The sequence below is a fragment of the Protopterus annectens genome, chromosome 8.part0, assembly GCF_019279795.1.
Source record: "Protopterus annectens isolate FY-2018-M chromosome 8.part0, PAN1.0, whole genome shotgun sequence".
Taxonomy (NCBI): Eukaryota; Metazoa; Chordata; order Ceratodontiformes; family Protopteridae; genus Protopterus; species Protopterus annectens.
In genome coordinates, this window is record NC_056741.1 from 1348941202 (window position 1) to 1348959418 (window position 18217).

General features: G+C 41.7%; 1 protein-coding gene across 8 annotated transcripts in view; it reads right to left on the reverse strand.

The window, feature by feature from the left end:
- Window positions 1–18217, reverse strand: part of LOC122809420 (hepatocyte cell adhesion molecule-like) — a 358687-nt gene that overhangs the window by 237205 nt on the left and 103265 nt on the right. For 7 of the 8 annotated variants that reach the window (XM_044080909.1, XM_044080911.1, XM_044080905.1 and 4 more), the window contains exon 2: window positions 527–850. The exons of the other annotated variant lie outside the window; for it this stretch is intronic. In XM_044080909.1, the coding sequence (XP_043936844.1) occupies window positions 527–850 (324 nt within the window). The remainder of the gene's footprint in view (window positions 1–526; window positions 851–18217) is intronic. 8 annotated transcript variants of the gene reach the window in all.

Here is an 18217-nt window from a genome sequence, read left to right on the forward strand (position 1 = left end):
TGGATCATTTGTTGCTTCATTCATTAGCATACAAGATTTTTGTCAGTTCTCTTTTTAAGTGCCTTCTTTATCACAAATCATACCCGAGCCATCAGCATTTGGTGGCTGCTAAACAAATCTGAACAGCATAACTTATAAGGGTTTAAGACCATGAAACCAAAAGTGGTTGAGTGCTTAGGAGGGAAGGGTTTTACAATAATAGTTAATTCTGCTTTGCAGGCGAAATCTAGATAGGTGTGGGACAGGACTGGATGTCAGTACTATGGTAGATAGTGTCTAGTTCCATTGCAAAGAACAAATACCACTCATCATTTTTACAAATTGTTTCATGTTATATGGACAGAGCAGCACCACAAATGACTGCTACAAAAAATGTTTTCCTAATTGCCTTACTAGCTGTAGGTGTGGCTTCTTGTTGACATTTGCATGGCAATAAAACAGTATCCATGGAAACTCCATGGTAGTGGGGACAGAAGGCTGGGAAAATGGGAGGATGACTTTGAATATTTAAAACATAGATACTTACCCAGCACAAGAAGTCTGACGTGTGTTTGCTTTACTACCCCATTGTAGGTAATAATGTTTAGTACATAGTCACCCTCATCTGATTCGGACACATCCTTTATAATTAATTTGTTATTGTCAAAATTAAAGATTACTTTGTCTTTAGAATCTCCCAGATTCATGCAGTTTCTGCTGGAAGACCAGCAATTGAGGATTGTGGTGTTTTTTCTCTTCCATTCAATGGACTGAAAATCGTGTGATGTGAGAGATGCAGGCTGTATATCGTACAAAACCTGGCCATGGAGCTGCGCAAAGACTTGTTGTACTGGTGGAGGCTGTAAGACAACTTAAAAAAAAAGAGAAAAACATGTCATTACGAACAAAAAAAATGGCAGGCTAAGGATTTAGATCATTACTATTCTGTGCTGTTATACTGGTTTGTGATTGTTATTCTGTGCTGTGATACTGGTTTGTGATTGTTATTTTGTGCTGTGATACTGGTTTGTGTCATGATGATGTTATTTATTCTTTCATTGCAATCCCTTGCTTACCTTTGCATTCCTGGTTTGGAGTTGCCATGAGCACCCAGTCCTAGAATCACACCTGAGGTGTCCAGTTAGCACCCCCTCCACTGTATTTACTATTAGTGTTTTAATGATCTGGCTTGAACATAATAGCACCAGCAAAGCAGAGTGTTTAGAAATGTTAGCAGTAGACAGGTTTAAAATAGCTTTCCTCTTAAAATAAGAAAATTGGTATTGCAAAATGATCACAAGAACTCTGACAAGCTAATAACATTATTAGAATGCGTATTATGGAATGACACATTTACAAAAAAAATGTCTACTTTGAGGGCTAAGACAGCAGGAAGAAATCTACGTCCTTCTGTGAAATAGCAGGCAGCTAGTCATGTGTTCATTTGTTAATATGTTGGGGGGGGGGGGTCACATTGATAAGTCATGTACCATTAACACACTGAAGAGAATGCCAGTCAAAGAAATGTGAAAACTGTAATGCATTTTTACATACGAATATTGAAGTAAGTATAAGGGATGACAAATGCTGGCAGCCTCCCAGCATGTCTCGTTTGTGGTACTATTCATAGTTATGCATACATCAGCACTGCAATGGTGCCAACAGCGAACCTTCATCACAGGAGGACAGGACGTTATGCACTTTTCAAGCATGCCCTGTGCAATTGTTAAAAACCTGCAACAGTTTTATTTTATATATTTAGATTTGTTTACTGAGGTAGTGCACTGATCGCAATGGTCCATTTTCAGGCACAAACTGGGTGAACAGGATCACATAAGAAATTAACAAAACATATTTACAGGTACAAAAATATGCTATAACATTTAGTTCAAGAAGCAATTTACAATGTCACAACCTGACACTGACAATAACAAACAAGCAGTTTCACAACTTGTATCACTAACAGCATATGGAAAAAAGTACAGTACCTCTATAAATAGGCAGGCTAGTTTTTTTTTTTATTTGTATTATAATTTTATTACAATTTGAAATCACAACAATAGGTGTATTTACATATCAGTATACACGGCTATAAAATAAGCATGCAAAACTGTATGAGTTTAAAAAAACAGCTGTGGTACATTTTGTAGAATGTTGTATTTGTAAAGAAAACTGAAGGGAGTTCACGTGTGCTGAACTTTTTTAAAGCATTTTATTTGCTCTGTTTGCTTCTTTGTTGTAAGTTGGTTGATTTTGCTTTCTGTCACTATATTTTTATTTATTCATAGGTAGGTACTAGGCTATCGGCCCAAGGGCCTAAGTAAGCCTAGCCAACAAGGTTCCCTGGCTTATGCCACCCAAGAAAGTTAATTTCCTGTGCCCCCGTCGAGCAGAGCCACAGAAGTGATCCCCAGGATGTATTTCCTATTTCCCATCCACTCATCAAGATTTTTCTTGAAGAGTGCTAATGAGGAACTTTGCTTGACATAGATGGATAGCTTGTTCCAGAGTATAGGAAGTCTCTGGGACAGGAATCTATCCCTCCAGCATTCCCTGTTTATTGTGGTGACAAGGTTTAAGGTCCCTAGAGCGTGTAGCTCGGAGGGACTAGTATTTCTTTAGGTGTAGCATGTCCAACAGCTCTGGGTTTAACATAGCTTATGTTAGGCAGAGATCTCTTCGGAGTAGGCGATATGCTACAGAGTAAAGCAGGAGTTTTTTGAGACGATCAGTGTAGGGCATCTGTTTGAGGCCAGTAACCCTTTTTGTGAGGTACTTCTGTGGCCTTTCCAGTTGCTGCAGATGCCTCGTGAGGCACATTCCAAAAGGGGCGTTGTACTCTATAATGGATCTAATGAGTGCCGAGTAGTGGGGAACAATGACCTCTTTTTTTCCTGGAAGAGAACTCTTTTGTGATGAGGTGTGCCACATAGAAGGATTTCTTGACTACTGTGGTGATGTGATTATCAAAGGAGGGACTACTGTCCACCTGGGTCCAAGGTCTTATATCACACATTCAGCATTAAGTAGACTGCCGTTTATGTGGTAGTTCATGGGTACAGAGTTTTACCAAAGGGGATGACAGTGCACTTTTTGGTATTGAGCTTGAGGCCATGCCTCTGACACCAGGCATCTGCCCTTCTGTAGGATGTCCACATCATTTGGGGACTCGACTATGGCTCCTAGTTTGCAGTCATCTGCGAACTTCATTAGCCAGACGCCTTTTACGTTAGCCTATACTTCAGAGAAATAGATACCAAACAGGAGAAGTCCCAGGACTGAACCCTGTGGTACTCCACTTGTCACTGGTTTGAAGTCAAAGTTGGAGTCTGCAACTTTTACAGTGTGAGTTCTGTCAGTAAGCCAGTTGGCAACCCATCTTGTGATGTAGGGATTTATACCTAGTTTAGTGAGTTTAGCTATAATTCCAGAATGGGGGATGATGTTGAAAGCCTTGGCGAGGTCAAGATAGGCTGTGTGAGCCACCTTACCCTCGTCTACGGCTTTGGTGACTGCCTCAAAAAAGTCGATCAGGTTCATAAGGCATGATCTGCCTTTCACAAACCTGAACTGGGTAGGGTCCAGAGTTTGGACGTTACCAATGTCTTTGTTTATGAGTTCCATGATGATACATTCCATGGCCTTGCAGACCAGGCTCGTCAGGCTAATTGGGTGATAGTTCCCAGGATCAGTGGTGGCTCCCCCTTTGTGGAGTGGGATAACTGTTGTTGTGCGCCATTCAGTGGGCACAAAGCCTGATGTGAGACTATGATTGAACATGGTGCTTAGGTGGAGAGCCAGTTCATTCTGAAGTTCGTGTAAAACATAGCCTGGGATGTTGTCCAGTCCCATGGATGCTGTGTTTTTTTGTTTTAGAGAGTGTAGCTTTTACATGCATAGATGTGATTACATGGACTCTTGATTCTTTCTGTATAGATATGGGCCCTTTATGGGGTGAGATGGGGGTAAAGTTAGCACTGAATCTATCTGCCAGGATGTTGGCAATATCAGTTGGTTCTGCAATTTTTGTACCGTTGTGCTGTAACTCAGAGCAGATCTGGGTGTTGCTATTTAGATTCTTGACATAGCTATAGAATGCTTTGTGTTTTCGTAGCTAGCTTTGGAGGATCTTATAAGGGATCTCAGCTTCTTACTGAGGCTTACCAGGGAGCTCCTCCACTCATGGGATTTTACATTCTTTTACAACAGTTTCTTCCTTCTGTTGTAGAGTTTGTTTCTGGCAGGGGACCACCAGATTAGCTTCCTTTTTTTGGATGATAGCGTCTTGGTTCTGTTTGGGATAGCATGATCCATGCACTCGTGTAAGTGCTTATAGAATGCATTTGTGTAGGGTTCAGCAGTTGTAACTATTGTCCATCTGCATGAATGTCATGAAGTTCGCCACTTCTGTCTTAAAAAGCATGAAGTTGGCTTTGGATGAAATTTTTTACCGTGGTTTCCTTAATGGTGGGTGGGGGCGGGATGTGGATATCTAGGGTGATTAGCTTATGGTCAAATCTGACCAAAGAAGAGTTGATTTCAGGTGTGGAACACTGGTCACTCATGTTGGTAATGACTAGGTCTAGGATATTGTTGCCCCTGGTGGGGATGTGGATAAGTTGATCCAGGGCATTGGAATTTATGAATTCCAGAAAGTGTTGAGCGAAGGAGTTGGTACATGAGTAGTTTTCCCAGTTAATGGTGAGGTAGTTGAAATCACGCATTATTAGGGTGTTTGGTTGAGCCCTAATATTTTCCAGTATATCAAGAAAAGATGAGTGGGAATCCTGGGGCATGGTGGGAGATCTGTAGCAAGCTATAATTTGGATTGCAATTTTGCCCAGAGTTAGTTGCACTTGGATAACCTTGGATGCATTATGCTGCGCAACTAGCCTGGAGGTGTGGCTATCCTTAATGAATATGGACACACCTCCGCCTTTGGTGTTCTGGTCCAGGTTAGATGGCCGAAAAATGTGGTATGAATTATAACCTGGTAATGCAGTGGTGCTGTCTAGAGCCTTGAACCAGGTCTCAGTCACTGCACAGATATCGATGTTCTCCATTTTAAGGAGTGCCTCGAGTGAGTGCATTTTGAGATTTAGACTTCTAGCATTGAGTAGCATTACCCTCAGTTTTTGCTTGCCTGTTCCTATTACGGTGGTGAATTTGTCATTTGAACCTTGCCTAAAAAAGGCACTATAGGGGCGGTGAGAGCCTTAGCCAGTATCCGGAATCCTAGGGGTGACAGGTGCAGGCCATCTCTGGCAAAGCATCGTGGTCTGTCGACCATGTTATCCCAGGCAGACAGATACTGGATCTGCTTAGAATGACACCAGCAGCTTAGCCAATTGTTGAAGTCATTAATTTTTTCCATGTACTGCGGTATCATTCTGGGCGATGGCAGGATGCTACTCAGGGCTAGGTCATACCTACCTGGGCTACAAAATCGGAGAGCTCTTCCATGCCTCTTTTCATGTAGTCTAGGGAGATATGTCTCAGATCATTCACACCAACATGGACAATACAGAGTCATATTTGTACTTGTTGTGGAGTGACCTGATTGCGTGGGTTATGTGGCAGATCCTGGCACCTGACAGGCAGCTGACAGTAATCTTCTCCTTGTTTAGCTTGGTGAGTGGGACATCAGTGTGCCTGACTATAGCATCACCTTTGACTAGTGTGTTGGGTACGTAGGTTTGCCTTATGGGTTGTGGTTTATTGGCACATTGAGTCTGTGGACTATGTGTCATTTGGGTTGTGTTGGGGGTGGAGGTTGCTTGCGTTTCTGCTTTGGAGGTCTCTGTTGCTTGAGCAGATTATTATTGATAGCCTCTGCGAATGGTTTTGTGTTTCTATATGTGGATTTTGGTGGTGTAGGTTTAATGGGACTATGTGATGAGTGTGTTGTGGTACAAGTGTTTACCTTCTCCTCTTGACTGTCAAGTTCAGTCTTGGTTGGAAAGAGCTTTACCTCCAGTTTGTCTAGATAAGTGCATCTCTCACAGGTTGTGGTGTTGGATGGTAGGAGGAGAGGGTTGTCTGTGCACATGAGGCAATTGCTCCATTGCCCCAAGATGCCCAGATTCATCAGATAGACAGGAGAGAACACTGGGAGTTGACCCTTGGACATGCCTGAATAAAAAACTACTTTCTTCTAGACAAGTGAGGAAAGTCAGTATAAGAGCTGTTTTTCTCTAAGCAAGTGAGGAAAGTAAGTACAAAAACTATCTTCCTCTAGGTAAAGAGGAAGGTTGAGTGCTGTAGTAATTTGTAGCTTATTTAGTGCTGAAAATAAGTTCTGAACAAGTGCTAAGCACAAATAAGCACATTCAAGTGCTAAAACTACATACCTGGATCTTGTGGTAGATAGGCTACCTAGTGCTTACCACTCCTAATGATACAGTAGAATGCTTCCCCTCCAACACAGAAAGGCTTGGGGGGTTCAGAAGCTTACAAACAGTCCTGGATACAGCAAATCTGTATCTAGACTAGATTAGTTACAGGAAAGGTGGGAAATAAGCGCAAATGCAGGCTTTTAAACCAGAAAGTTGAAAGAGATGGAAAAACTGCCCAAACGGCCAATAAACTACAATTTCTATGGGAGAAACCACTCTTGTGGTAGACAGGCTACCTAGTGCTTACCACTCCCATTGATAGGCTAGAAGGCTTCCCTCCAACACAGAAAGGCTTGGGGGGGGGGTATCAGAAGCTTACAAACAGTCCTGGATACAGCAAATCTGTATCTGGACTAGACTAGTTACAGGAAAGGTAAGAAATGAGTACAAGTGCGGGATTTTAAACCAGAAGGTTGAAAGAAATGGAAAAACTGCCCAAACGGCTAATAAACTACAATTTCTGGGTCAGAAACCACTCTTGTGGTAGATAGGCTACCTAGTGCTTACCACTCCCACTGATAAGCTAGAAGGCTTCCCTCCAACACAGAAAGGCTTGGGGGGCTCAGAAGCTTACAAACAGTCCTGGATACAGCAATTCTGTATCTGGACTAGAATAGTTACAGGAAAGGTGGGAAACAAGCGCAAATGCAGGCTTTTAAACCAGAAAGTTGAAAAAGATGGAAAAACTGCCAAACAGCCAATAAACTACAATTTCTGGGCCAGAAACCACTCTTGTGGCAGATAGGCTGTCTAGTGCTTACCACTCCCACTGATAAGCTAGAAGGCTTCCCTCCAACACAGAAAGGCTTGAGACCCTCAATCATTATTATCCCTCTCAGCATACAGCCTCATTGACAAAATTATCACCCCATTTCCCCGTACTGTCTGGGTTAGTACTGGTGGTGGTGAGGAATGTTTTTTCAACATCTTCACCACCCTCACCTTCTACATTTTGGGCTCAGATATTTATTTATTTATTATTTATTTATTTCCAGTTTGATGACCGGGGAGGTCCACTGGGCTCAGGGAGCCTGTTTTCAGTGGAGGCCCGGGGAGAAAGGCTCCGCATTACATAGTGAATTTATAGATACAATCATAGTAAAGAAAAACACTAATAAAATTTCATTTTGTGCTAGAAAACAGGAATAAGTTCATAGGTTACATAGTATCAAAATATTTAGATGGCATTATAGATACAATCATAGTAGAGAAAACATGATTACAATTTTATTTTATGCAAGAGAACAGGAATAAATTCCTTGATTATATTGTGTCTAAATATTTAGGATGGCAGTGGAAAGTTAATTGTGAGGGGGGAAAAGATTAGGAAGGAAAAGGGAGAAAAATGTGGTAAAGGTTATTTATAAGTTGTACAGTTGTAACATTTACAATATTTACATTTAAGTTAGGATAGGTTATGCTCTGAGTTAGACAGGAGTTTAAGGGTGGACAGATTATTAGGCTAGGTGGGGAGAGTACAGTTGTATTTCCTGTTAGAGGAAAGGTAGGAGTGAGGCAATGTTTTAAAGGTTTCAAAGTTTTCACAAGTCCTTAGTGAGGATGGAAGAAAATTCCATTTTTTAGCTAAGGAAAAGTATAGCAAAAGCTGACCAGCAGGACGATTGGGTTTGCGGACAGTGATTAGGTTTTGGTGAGTCGATCTTAGCGTTCTCTGTGGCGAGTAAGGTTGGAGGATGTTGGTTAGTACCAAGCACTTAGTAGGTTGAAACATTAGTCTGTGGGCTGTAGTAATTTGGAGATAGTCTAGATGGTTGGAGAGTTCAAGCCAATTTAACAAATGAAGGGCAGTACAATGATGAGAGGAGGATTTGGCTTTGGTGGCAAATTTAGAAATCTTATTATAGCAGACTTCCATTTTAGAGGAAAGAGAGGAAGATATGTTTGTTAGTAGAGGAGCGCCATACAATAGTGAGGGGAGTAGGTAGGTAGTGGCAAGAGTTTGTCTAGTGGGAAGTGAAAGAAAGTGGATGTTTCTGTATAGCATACCAAGTTTTACATGGGTTTTCTTAATGTTTTGCTGGATGTGAATGTCAAATTTTAGGTGTTCATCAATAGTTACCCCAAGTAATTTAGTGAAGGGAACAACCTCTATAGGAGAGTTGTTTTTGCTAATAATTTGCAATGAGTTTTTATCAAGAGGGGAAGCTTTTGAGGGAGAGAATAATAGAATTTTGGATTTTTTGGCATTTAGCGAGAGATGATTTTGGAGCATCCAATTTTCAGTGGAGGAGAAAGCAGTTTGTGTCACAGTTTGAAGCTCTGAGAGGTTAGATGCGCAGCAGACTAAAGTTGAATCATCTGCATATTGTACGATTTTGGTATTGGGTATGGCTTTGTGGAAATCATTAATAAAGATGTTGAACAGCATTTGACCAAGAATGGAATGGATCTTTGGGGTACCACAGTGAGGGTAGGAAGGAAGATTGAGGTGCCTTTCCCCCACTTCATGGCTAGAGACCTGTCAGAGAAGTAGCTTGAGAATCAGGATAAGGTATTCTAGAAGAGATGAAGGCTAGAAAGGTGGTTCAAGAGGTGGGTGTGGGAGATAGTATTGAATGCCTTGGACAGATCAAGTAGAACTGTAGAAACTATTTTTCCAGAGTCACGGGCAAGATTTACTGTGTCTAAGAAAGAGAGAAGGGCAGTGATAGTACTATGGCCAGGTCAGAAACTGTGTTGGGTTGGAGTAATTAGTTGGTGATTGGTTAGGAATGGCATAAGCTGAATGTGGATGCATTTTTCCAGGTGTTTTGAGATTGGGGAGAGGGTAGCTATGGGGTGGTTGTTAGAGATACTATTGTTTTTGCCTCCTTTATGGAGAGGTAGGATAAAGGCAGCACGCCATAATTTGGACACATAAGATTCCTGCATAGATCTATTGATCAAGATGCTGATGGGGACGGCGATACCATCTGCGGCTATTTTTAGGAAAGAAGATGGGATATTGTCAGGGGCATTGGAGCATGGTTTTAATTTAGAGAGTAATTTTTTATGTGGGAGGTTGAGATGTGTTTAAGTTAAAATATTGGAGGGAGATTGAGCACAGAGGGTTGTGTAGGGGGTGTGGAAGAGTGGATAGGTTGAAGAGAAGGGTTGTTGTTAGGAAAGGTCTTGGTCAGCTCTGCTATGGAGGTGGTGAAGAAGAAGTTGAATAGGGAGGCTATTTCAGGATCAGATTTGCTGGAGTCAGGGTAGGGGTTGCTTTTGGTGCCTGGGTTGAGAAGAGAATTAATGGAATTCCAGAAATGTTTAGGATTTTTTGATTGGTTAGACTGGATTTTAATATAGTAGGACATTTTATCTCTGATGATTTGTTTTTTCACGAGGTTGTGGAGTTGTTTATATTTAAGAAGAGCTTCTGGCTGCTTATTTTGATGGTATGTTTTCCAGGATTTATCTCTTTGCAGCATAAGTTTTTTGGTGTCTTTGGTTAACCATGGGGGTGGTCTTGGTTTTTACCCTTTTTGTTCTTGGTGGAGCTAGGAAGTTGAGGATGTTTAAGAAGGTTGAGTTGAAGAATTCTACACCATTGTCTAGTGGTAGAGTTTTTAGGGGGTTCCAGTTTGTCTTAAGGCATCAGAGAAAGTAGTGGGGTTAAAGTTTGTGAGGTTACGTGTGTGAGTATATTGGTGTAGGTGAGGAGTGGAGTGGATAGCTCTGTGGATGAAAGCTGGAAAGCGGTCTCCTATAGGGTCAGGTATAATGTCAGAGTTTATAACATTATTATGGTCGGATACTAGGATCCAGTCTAGAGTGGTACATGGGGGATTTGTTTTGTTGGGTCTGGTAATGGAGTTAGTTAGTTGGGTATACTTATATAAATTGATGGATATGGTGGGATTTGGGTTGTTGATTTTATTCCAGTCAATATTTACATCTCCAAGTATGAAGGTCTCTAGTTTAATATTGGTAGAGGTCCAGAGGAGGATTTCTTCAAGAGTAATGGTGTTATTACCAGGGGGGATGTAGAGGGCAATGACACAAATGCTTTTGTGGTTATTTATTTTTAGTAGGCCTATTACTAGTTCTGCATTGTTGAATGGAGGGATAGGATTGGGGTAGGGAGAGATGGAAAGCAAGTTAGAGTAGATTAAGGCTACCCCACCCCCTTTTCTATTTATGTTATGTCTGACAGATTGGAGTCCAGGAGGGAGGATTTCAGATTCACAAATATAAGGTTTTAACCAGGTTTCTGAGATGGCTGCTATGTTGGGTAGGTTGTAGTTAAGCCAAGTATGAAAGTGGGCTACTTTATTTCTTAGACTTTGGGCATTCGTGGTGAAGAATTTGAGGTATTTATGGTTGGTTTTATTACTTGTGACGGGTGGATTGGGACTAGAGGAAGTATTTGGTCCAGGATTCTGGTGTATGTCCCCTGCTAAACAGAGATAGTTGAGGAAGGGTAGTAACATTTTTTATTTGGTCTGTAATATTTGTGGACAGTAGAGAATTAGGTTAGGTTTGTAGTATTTAGTAGAGAGGGGGACAAGTTTTAATTTGAAGTAGTGGAGTGGGTTGGGTTGAACTAGGGAGGCGGGTATGTTGTGGAAATGTGTTTTAGTAGGATGAGGAAGGGGGTTGGGAGTGTGGAGGTGGGACAGGAAGGAGGGGTGGAGTTGGTTATAGGAGTAGGAGGTAGCATGGTATAAAGGGAGTAAGAATAGAATGCAGATAGATGGGGTGAGAAATGTTTGGGGTAGAAGACAAGTCATGGTAGAGGTGTGTATGTGTATTTTAGCAGTATAAAATGAGTAGGGCAGATTGTATAAGTATATAGATGAAGTAGAGTAGAAGTTTATAGGGACTTTGATGGGTGGGGTTGGGGTGATTGTGATTGGCAGATGGAGTTAAAGAGGGGAAGGATTACAGAGTGAAGTTAGAAAGGGGGGGGGTTGCAGAGTGGAGATAATTGGTTGGTTGAGAGAGGGAGGGGTTTGGTGTTCAAATAAATGTAGGAGTAGTGGGGACGGGTGTGAATTGGGGGCAGGGTAAGGGAGCGGAGTGAGCCCATAGGGGGAACAGAACGGGAAGATCTGGAGAGAAGGTGGCTGGCAGAAGCCAATCAGCCAGCTGTAGCTGAAATGTGGGAGCTTGGAGGAAGAGATCTTTATACTATAGTGGTTGAGCAGTGCCACCTAGCAGCAAGAGTATATAAATTACAGCTTAGTGGGTAATTTAGGGGTAAAGAAATAGACCGTTCTAGGCTGCTTAGCAAGCGCGAGGAAAAGCACAGGCACTACAGTAGTGTTAACACTTGTAGCAGTTATGTTACAATGATATAGTAGTACATACACTTTAAAGAAGTCTTGAGGGGGGGATTATCTTTTGAAAGCTCATCAGCAGGCTTTAGCAGAGTCCCATATTGGATGTCCTTATAGGGTAGGTTTCCCAGACTGTATTGGTTAGGGTAGAACGCAGCAAGGACAGCTGTAGGGAAAAAGAGCAGAACAACATAAGCATTAACTGAATAGGGGCTATATAATTACACACAGAGGGCTTTAGCAGTGAGAACAGGGAGTGTAGGGAAAGAAGGGAAAAAGTGGCAGTAGAGTCTTAACAAAACACCATATGTAGAGTGGTTTATGCAACCTGTTATATCACTGCAAGTACAGATTGCAGAGCTAAAATGCATTCATAGCAGTTGTTGTAGTAAGACAAAATACAGGCAGCTATTCCAACTAGTAATACAGTTACCAGGTCGCTTATTCAAGGAAAAAAAAAACACTCCTAGCTGTTATTAAATGTGAAACATATACAGGCTGTTACTGGGTTTTAACGTGAGTTCTACAGGGAAATACCATATATACATAGCATATAAACCTTCACCATGATGCAATTAACACTCAGTTTTCAGAATACATTGGTTAGGAGCAAACAAAGTACACAATATTGGGTGAAATAGCTTCTAATATACCTAAGCTTCTAAAATAGCTAAGCAAGTAACAGATTCAGTGAGTGTGTCTCATTAAACCAATCCTGTTAATGTAATTAGCTATTGGTGGACACGGTGGAAATCATTAGACTGTGTTCATAGACTGTAGCGATATCATTAGCAGGAACGCACTACATTTCCCATTGAATTCCCTTCAGATAAGTAAGAAAAACCCATAAACAACAGTGCAAATACAATATATATATATATATATATATATATATATATATATATATATATGTGTGTGTGTGTGTGTGTGTGTGTGTGAAGGCAGGGAACAGGCTTTCTGAGTGGGTTATATGCCGTGTACACTACGGCTCAGTCAAATAAGTGTATTAATTTAAATACGGAGTCGAGGTAGGTCAGCAAACATTATGAGGGATGCATCGGTCTGCAGCAAAAGTACTTCCAGACCACACTATGGTCTTATAAATCAATATATATAGTCCTGGTTCAATTCAAAGGGATTGTGTTGGCGAGCGTTCAGAACATTACAAACAACTGCTCTGTAACCCACTCGCACAGCATTCCCTAGTCAAACAGTACACATAGCAGAAAACAGTTTAATAACAAAGTATAACCAGAGATTGAAAGCAATTTTACATGTGGCAGCAAGCCTGAATGAAGTGCAGCACTTACCAGACGAAGCTAGCAGCCTACGGCAGGGCAGATCAGCAAGGGTCACAGGGATAATTTAAAAATGGTGCCACAGGTAGCAGCATCACTATAAAGACTAGAGGCAGGAAGAGAAGGAAGAAGAGGGGGTAGGGCGAGTGGTAACAGGAAAGGGAGGTAAAGCTGGAAAGGAGGGATTTGTGTAAAGAGAGCTGGAGAGAAGGTGGCTGGCAGCAACCAATCAGCCAGCTGTAGCTAAAATGTGGGAGCTTGGAAGAAGTAGGAACAGTAGAGGTGAGTCAAGGTTTGGCAGTGTGGGGGGAGAAAGGTAATTGAACTATGCACAGGACAAAGCAGGCCAGTGGGGGTAAATGTGCTAAGAGAGTGGGGGATAGTTTCGGGAGAGAACAGAAAAAAAGAATAAAGTGGTCTTTATACTATAGTGGTTGAGAAGTGCCACCTAGTGGCAAGAATATATAAATTACAGCTTAGTGGGTAATTAAGGAGTCAAGAAATAGACCGCTGTAGGCTACTTAGCAAGCGCGAGGAAAAGCACAGGCACTATGGTAGTGTTAACACTTGTAGTACTTATGTTACAATAATATAGTATTACATACACTTTAAATAAGTGTTGAGGGGGGCTATCTTTTGAAAGCTCCTCAGCAGGCTTTAGCAGAGTCCCATATTGGATGTCCTTATAAGGTAGGTTTCCTAGACTGTAGTGGTTATGGTAGAATGCAGCACGGACAGACTTTAAATAAGCTTGAGGGGGGCTATCTTTTGAAAGCTCCTCAGCGGGCTTTAGCAGAGTCCCGTATTGGATGTCCTTATAGGGTAGGTTTCCTAGACTCTAGTGGTTAGGGTAGAACACAGCACGGACAGCGGACAAAGCTAGCAGCCTACAGCGGGGCCAATCAGCAAGGGTCACAGGGATAATTTAAAAAAAAATAGAATATATGAATATATATTCTATTAAATAGAAAAATAGAAGATATGGCATGATGTCAACATAATAAGAAAATATTTCCTTATGAATCCATATAACTTACACAATTTATTCATTTACTTCATTTTTGTGAGCTGATGAAAATCACTGTTTGAAGGATACTTTTCTACTGGTGACCTAGGGTCATAGTGTTATAATCTAATATTCATACTGAATGTGATGCAAGATTTACAGAAGGAATTATGTAAGTAAAATGTTGAAACTGGCAATGAGCAACAAAAATAATAAACAGCATTCTAAGAGTTATAAACAGGCAGTCAGCTAGCAATGCATTAGGCAGCTTCATTAGTTAGAAGAAACTATACCATATATAATCATTTATTATTTTACATTTGTTGACCGGGAAGGTCCGACAGGACACAGGTCCATTTTCAGTGGAGGCCCGAGGAGAAAAGTTCCACTTGAAAAACAATCTAACAAATAATTTTATGAATTACACTTTCTCCTAAATGCATACAATATTATACAAGAACATATTTTACATTGCTTCACAGATATATGTATAGATACAATTATTGTATTCCAGATGCATGCCACTTGTATGTAGGTAAATGTTTAACTGTCTTCAGAGATGAATAAGTAGATACGAACAGAATAGAACATTGTTAGTTAAGAATTAATATAGAGAGTTTAGGCAGTATTAGGTGATCCCTGGAATAATCATTGTATCACTGCAAATGTAGTGGATTAGCCTGGGGAGTCACATGGGCATAGCCAGTTGTTAAAGTAGTGGGTTTTGAGTAGTTTTTTAAATTGTGGAGCAGAACCTGTAGAAGTTATGTGTTTTGGAAGTGAGTTCCAGATTTTTGCTATAGAGCAGGCAAGAAGAGATTTGCCAACCTCATTCCTATGTTGCATTTATGTGATTATGGTCTGTTGACCTTAAGGCTCGGGTGGTGGTGTAGGGTTGTATTAGGTCTTGTAAAAGGGGGATTTTATTTGGGAGGTAATATAGTTTGTGGGCTTTGGAGAGTTGAGTGGTAAGAAGTAATCGAGGCAGCTCAAGCCAGTTGAGCTGTTTGAGGGAAAGACAGTGGTGGGCTCTATTAGAGGCACCTGTGGCAAATTTGGCAATCTTGTTGTAGCAAGATGCCATTTTGCTTTGTTCGCTGTGGCGAAGATTAGTCAGGATTGGTGAGGCATACAGTAGGGTGGATAATAGGTGGGTTCTGGCAGTGGTGGCTTTGGTATAATTGGTCATGAATTGCTTATTCCTATACAAGAGACCTAGCTTTTTGTGAACTTTTTTGATTGTTTGGGCTATGTGTATATCAAATTTGAGTTTGTTATCGATTACTACTCCTAGGAGTTTAGCGTGTGCTGTTGGGGTGATTGAGGTATTGTCCTTGGAGTTAATGATTAAGTCATTGAGTGCAGGGGTCTACCTGGGCTGAAGAGAATTAGTTTTGATTTTTTGGGATTAAGTAAAAGTTTTATGGCAGAAAACCATGCTTCAGTCAGAGTGAAGCTGTGTTGTGTTATTGTTTGCAGCTTGCTTAGGGTAGGGGCAGCACAAATGATAGTATTGTCATCAGCATATTGCACTATAGAGGCAGAAGGAGAGGAAGCAGCTATCTGATTTGTAAATATGGAGAATAGTAAGGGACCAAGAATGGAGCCTTGAGGGACTGCAATAGATACAGGTAGAAGGGAGGATAGTTAGTCCTGCCATAGAACTGCTTGCTGTCGGCTTGATAAATAGCTGCTGAACCATGATATAGTGAGGGAGTTTAGGGTGAGGGTAGATAGAGTTTTGAGAAGCATACTATGGTTGACCATGTCAAAGGCCTTGGATAAGTCTAAGAAAATAGAGGATACAAAAAGTCTGTTGTTTCTGTGGGTGTTGATTATGTTGGTATAGGATAATAGGGCTGTTGTGGTACTATGGGAGGGATGAAATCCTTGTTGTGATGCTGATATAAGGTTATTTTCTAGAAGGTATTGCATTAGTTGTGTATGTACTACTCTTTCAAGTATAGGTTCATAGGTTCATAGGTTCATACTAGGCTATCTGCCCAAGGGCATTTATAAGCCTAGCCCATAGTTATGTGGCTTTCGCCACCCCTTTAGTTTGAATAAAACTATGCCTATTATTTTGCTGTGCCTCTGTCAAGCAGTGACACTGAAGTAATCCCTGGGGTATATCTGCGATCTTCCATCCATTGGTCAAGATTCCTCTTGAACAAGGCCAGCGAGGTGCTCTGCCTCACATGTACCAGGATTTTGTTCCACAGCATAGGGAGTCTCTGGGTGATGAATCTGTCCCTCCAGCACGTTCTATTAATAACCGTGTCAAGGTTTAAGTCTCCCGCCCTTGTGGTTCTGAGGGATCTAGATTTTTTGAGGTGAAGCATATTCATCAAATCAGGGTTTGACATGGCCTTATATGTCAGGCACAGGTCACCTCTGAGCAAGCGGTATGAGACTGAATAGAGCTGGAGTTCTTTCAGTCGGGCAGCATAAGACATATTTTGAGACCCTTTATCCTTTTGGTGAGGAACTTTTGGGGCCTTTCCAGCTGCTGCAGGTGTCGGGTCAGATACATTCCGAATGGGGCATTGTACTCAATCATAGGTCTAATGAGTGATGAGTACAGGGGGACGATGACCTCCCTTGATCTAGATGTGAATCCCTTCATGATCAGGTGGGCAATGTAGAAGGTTTTCCTAACTACTTTAGCAACATGAGTGTCAAACGAAAGGCTACTGTCAACTTGGGTCCCCAGATCCCTGATGACTTCTTCTGTGCTCAGTGGATTGCCACCTATATGGTAGCTAGGGGTAATCTTGTTTTTCCCGAAGGGTATGACTATGCATTTCTTGGCGTTTAACTTTAGGCCATGGCTCTGGCACCAGTTATCCGTTTCTGTGAGGCCCTTCTGAAGGATATCTGTGTCAGATGTGTTTTCGACTATGGCGCCCAGTTTGCAGTCATCTGCAAACTTTGTCAGCCATAACCCTCCTGTGTTTGCTTGTACTTCAGAAAAGTAAATGCCGAACAAGAGTGGACCCAGGACTGAGCCCTGTGGGACACCACTTGTGACAGGCTTTGAGTCTGACATGGCTCCAGCAACTCTGACCCTGTGGGTTCTGTCACTTAGCCAGTTTGCAACCCATCTTGTGATGTATGGGTTTACATTCAAGCTGATGAGTTTTTCGATGATACCTGAGTGGGGTATTGTGTCAAGGCCTTTGCCAGGTCGAGGTAGGCTGTATGGACTGCCTTTCCCTCATCAATGGCCTTGGTGACTGTCTCGAAAAAGTCAACCAAGTTTAAAAGGCATGATCTGCCTTTGACAAAGCCAAACTGGGTTGGATCCAAAGTCTGCAAGTTTCCTATGTCTTTATTTATGAGTTCCATTATGATCCTCTCCATGGCTTTGCAGATAAGGCTTGTCAAGCTAATGGGACGGTAATTTCCAGGGTCGGTGGAGGCACCACCCTTGTGAAGTGGGACCACAGTCGCTGTGCGCCACTCCTTGGGTACGTATCCTGAGGTGAGGCTAAGATTAAACAGCTGTTCTAACTGCGGGTTTAATTCCTCATTGAGTTCATGGAGCACACAGCCGGGGACACCATCCGGTCCCATGGATGCTGTGTTTTTTGCCTTGGAGAGAGCAGTTCTCACCTGGGCGTTGGAGATGTTTGGGGGGCTACAATCCTCTGGTATAGATATCTCTCCTTTTGGGGGGGGAGACGTTTGCACTGAACCTGTCAGCCAGTATGTTGGCAATGTGTGTAGGTTCAGTAATCTTCACATCATTTTGAACTAATTCTGAGCATATCTGGGAGTTTCCTCCTAGGTTTCTAACATAGCTAAAGAAGGCCTTATGATTGTCTTTTGAGTTCTTGGCGATTTTTCTCTCAAAATTTGCCTTGGATAATTTTATGAGAGCTCTTAGTTTTTTACTTATAATGATCAAAGGTGTCTTACCTTTCAAGGATTTTGCTCTATCTTGTAGTAGCTTCCTCCTTTTGTTGTAGAGCTTGTTTATGGCTGGGGTCCACCAGACTGGACGCTTGCCTTTGGTACAAAGAGTCTTAGTTTTGTTTGGGATTGCCTGATCCATGCAGTCCTGTAGGTGCTGGTAGAAGGCATTTGTAAGTGATTCAGCGGTTTGAGTAATGTTTACCACTGGCTCAGGGGCCTTAAAGGAGACCACACTAGTTTTTAGAAGTGTGAAGTCGGCTTTTGAGAAATTTTTCACTGTGGTCTTTTTTATTTCAGGTGGGGGCGGGATGAGGACCTCCAGCACTCCCACACCCAGTA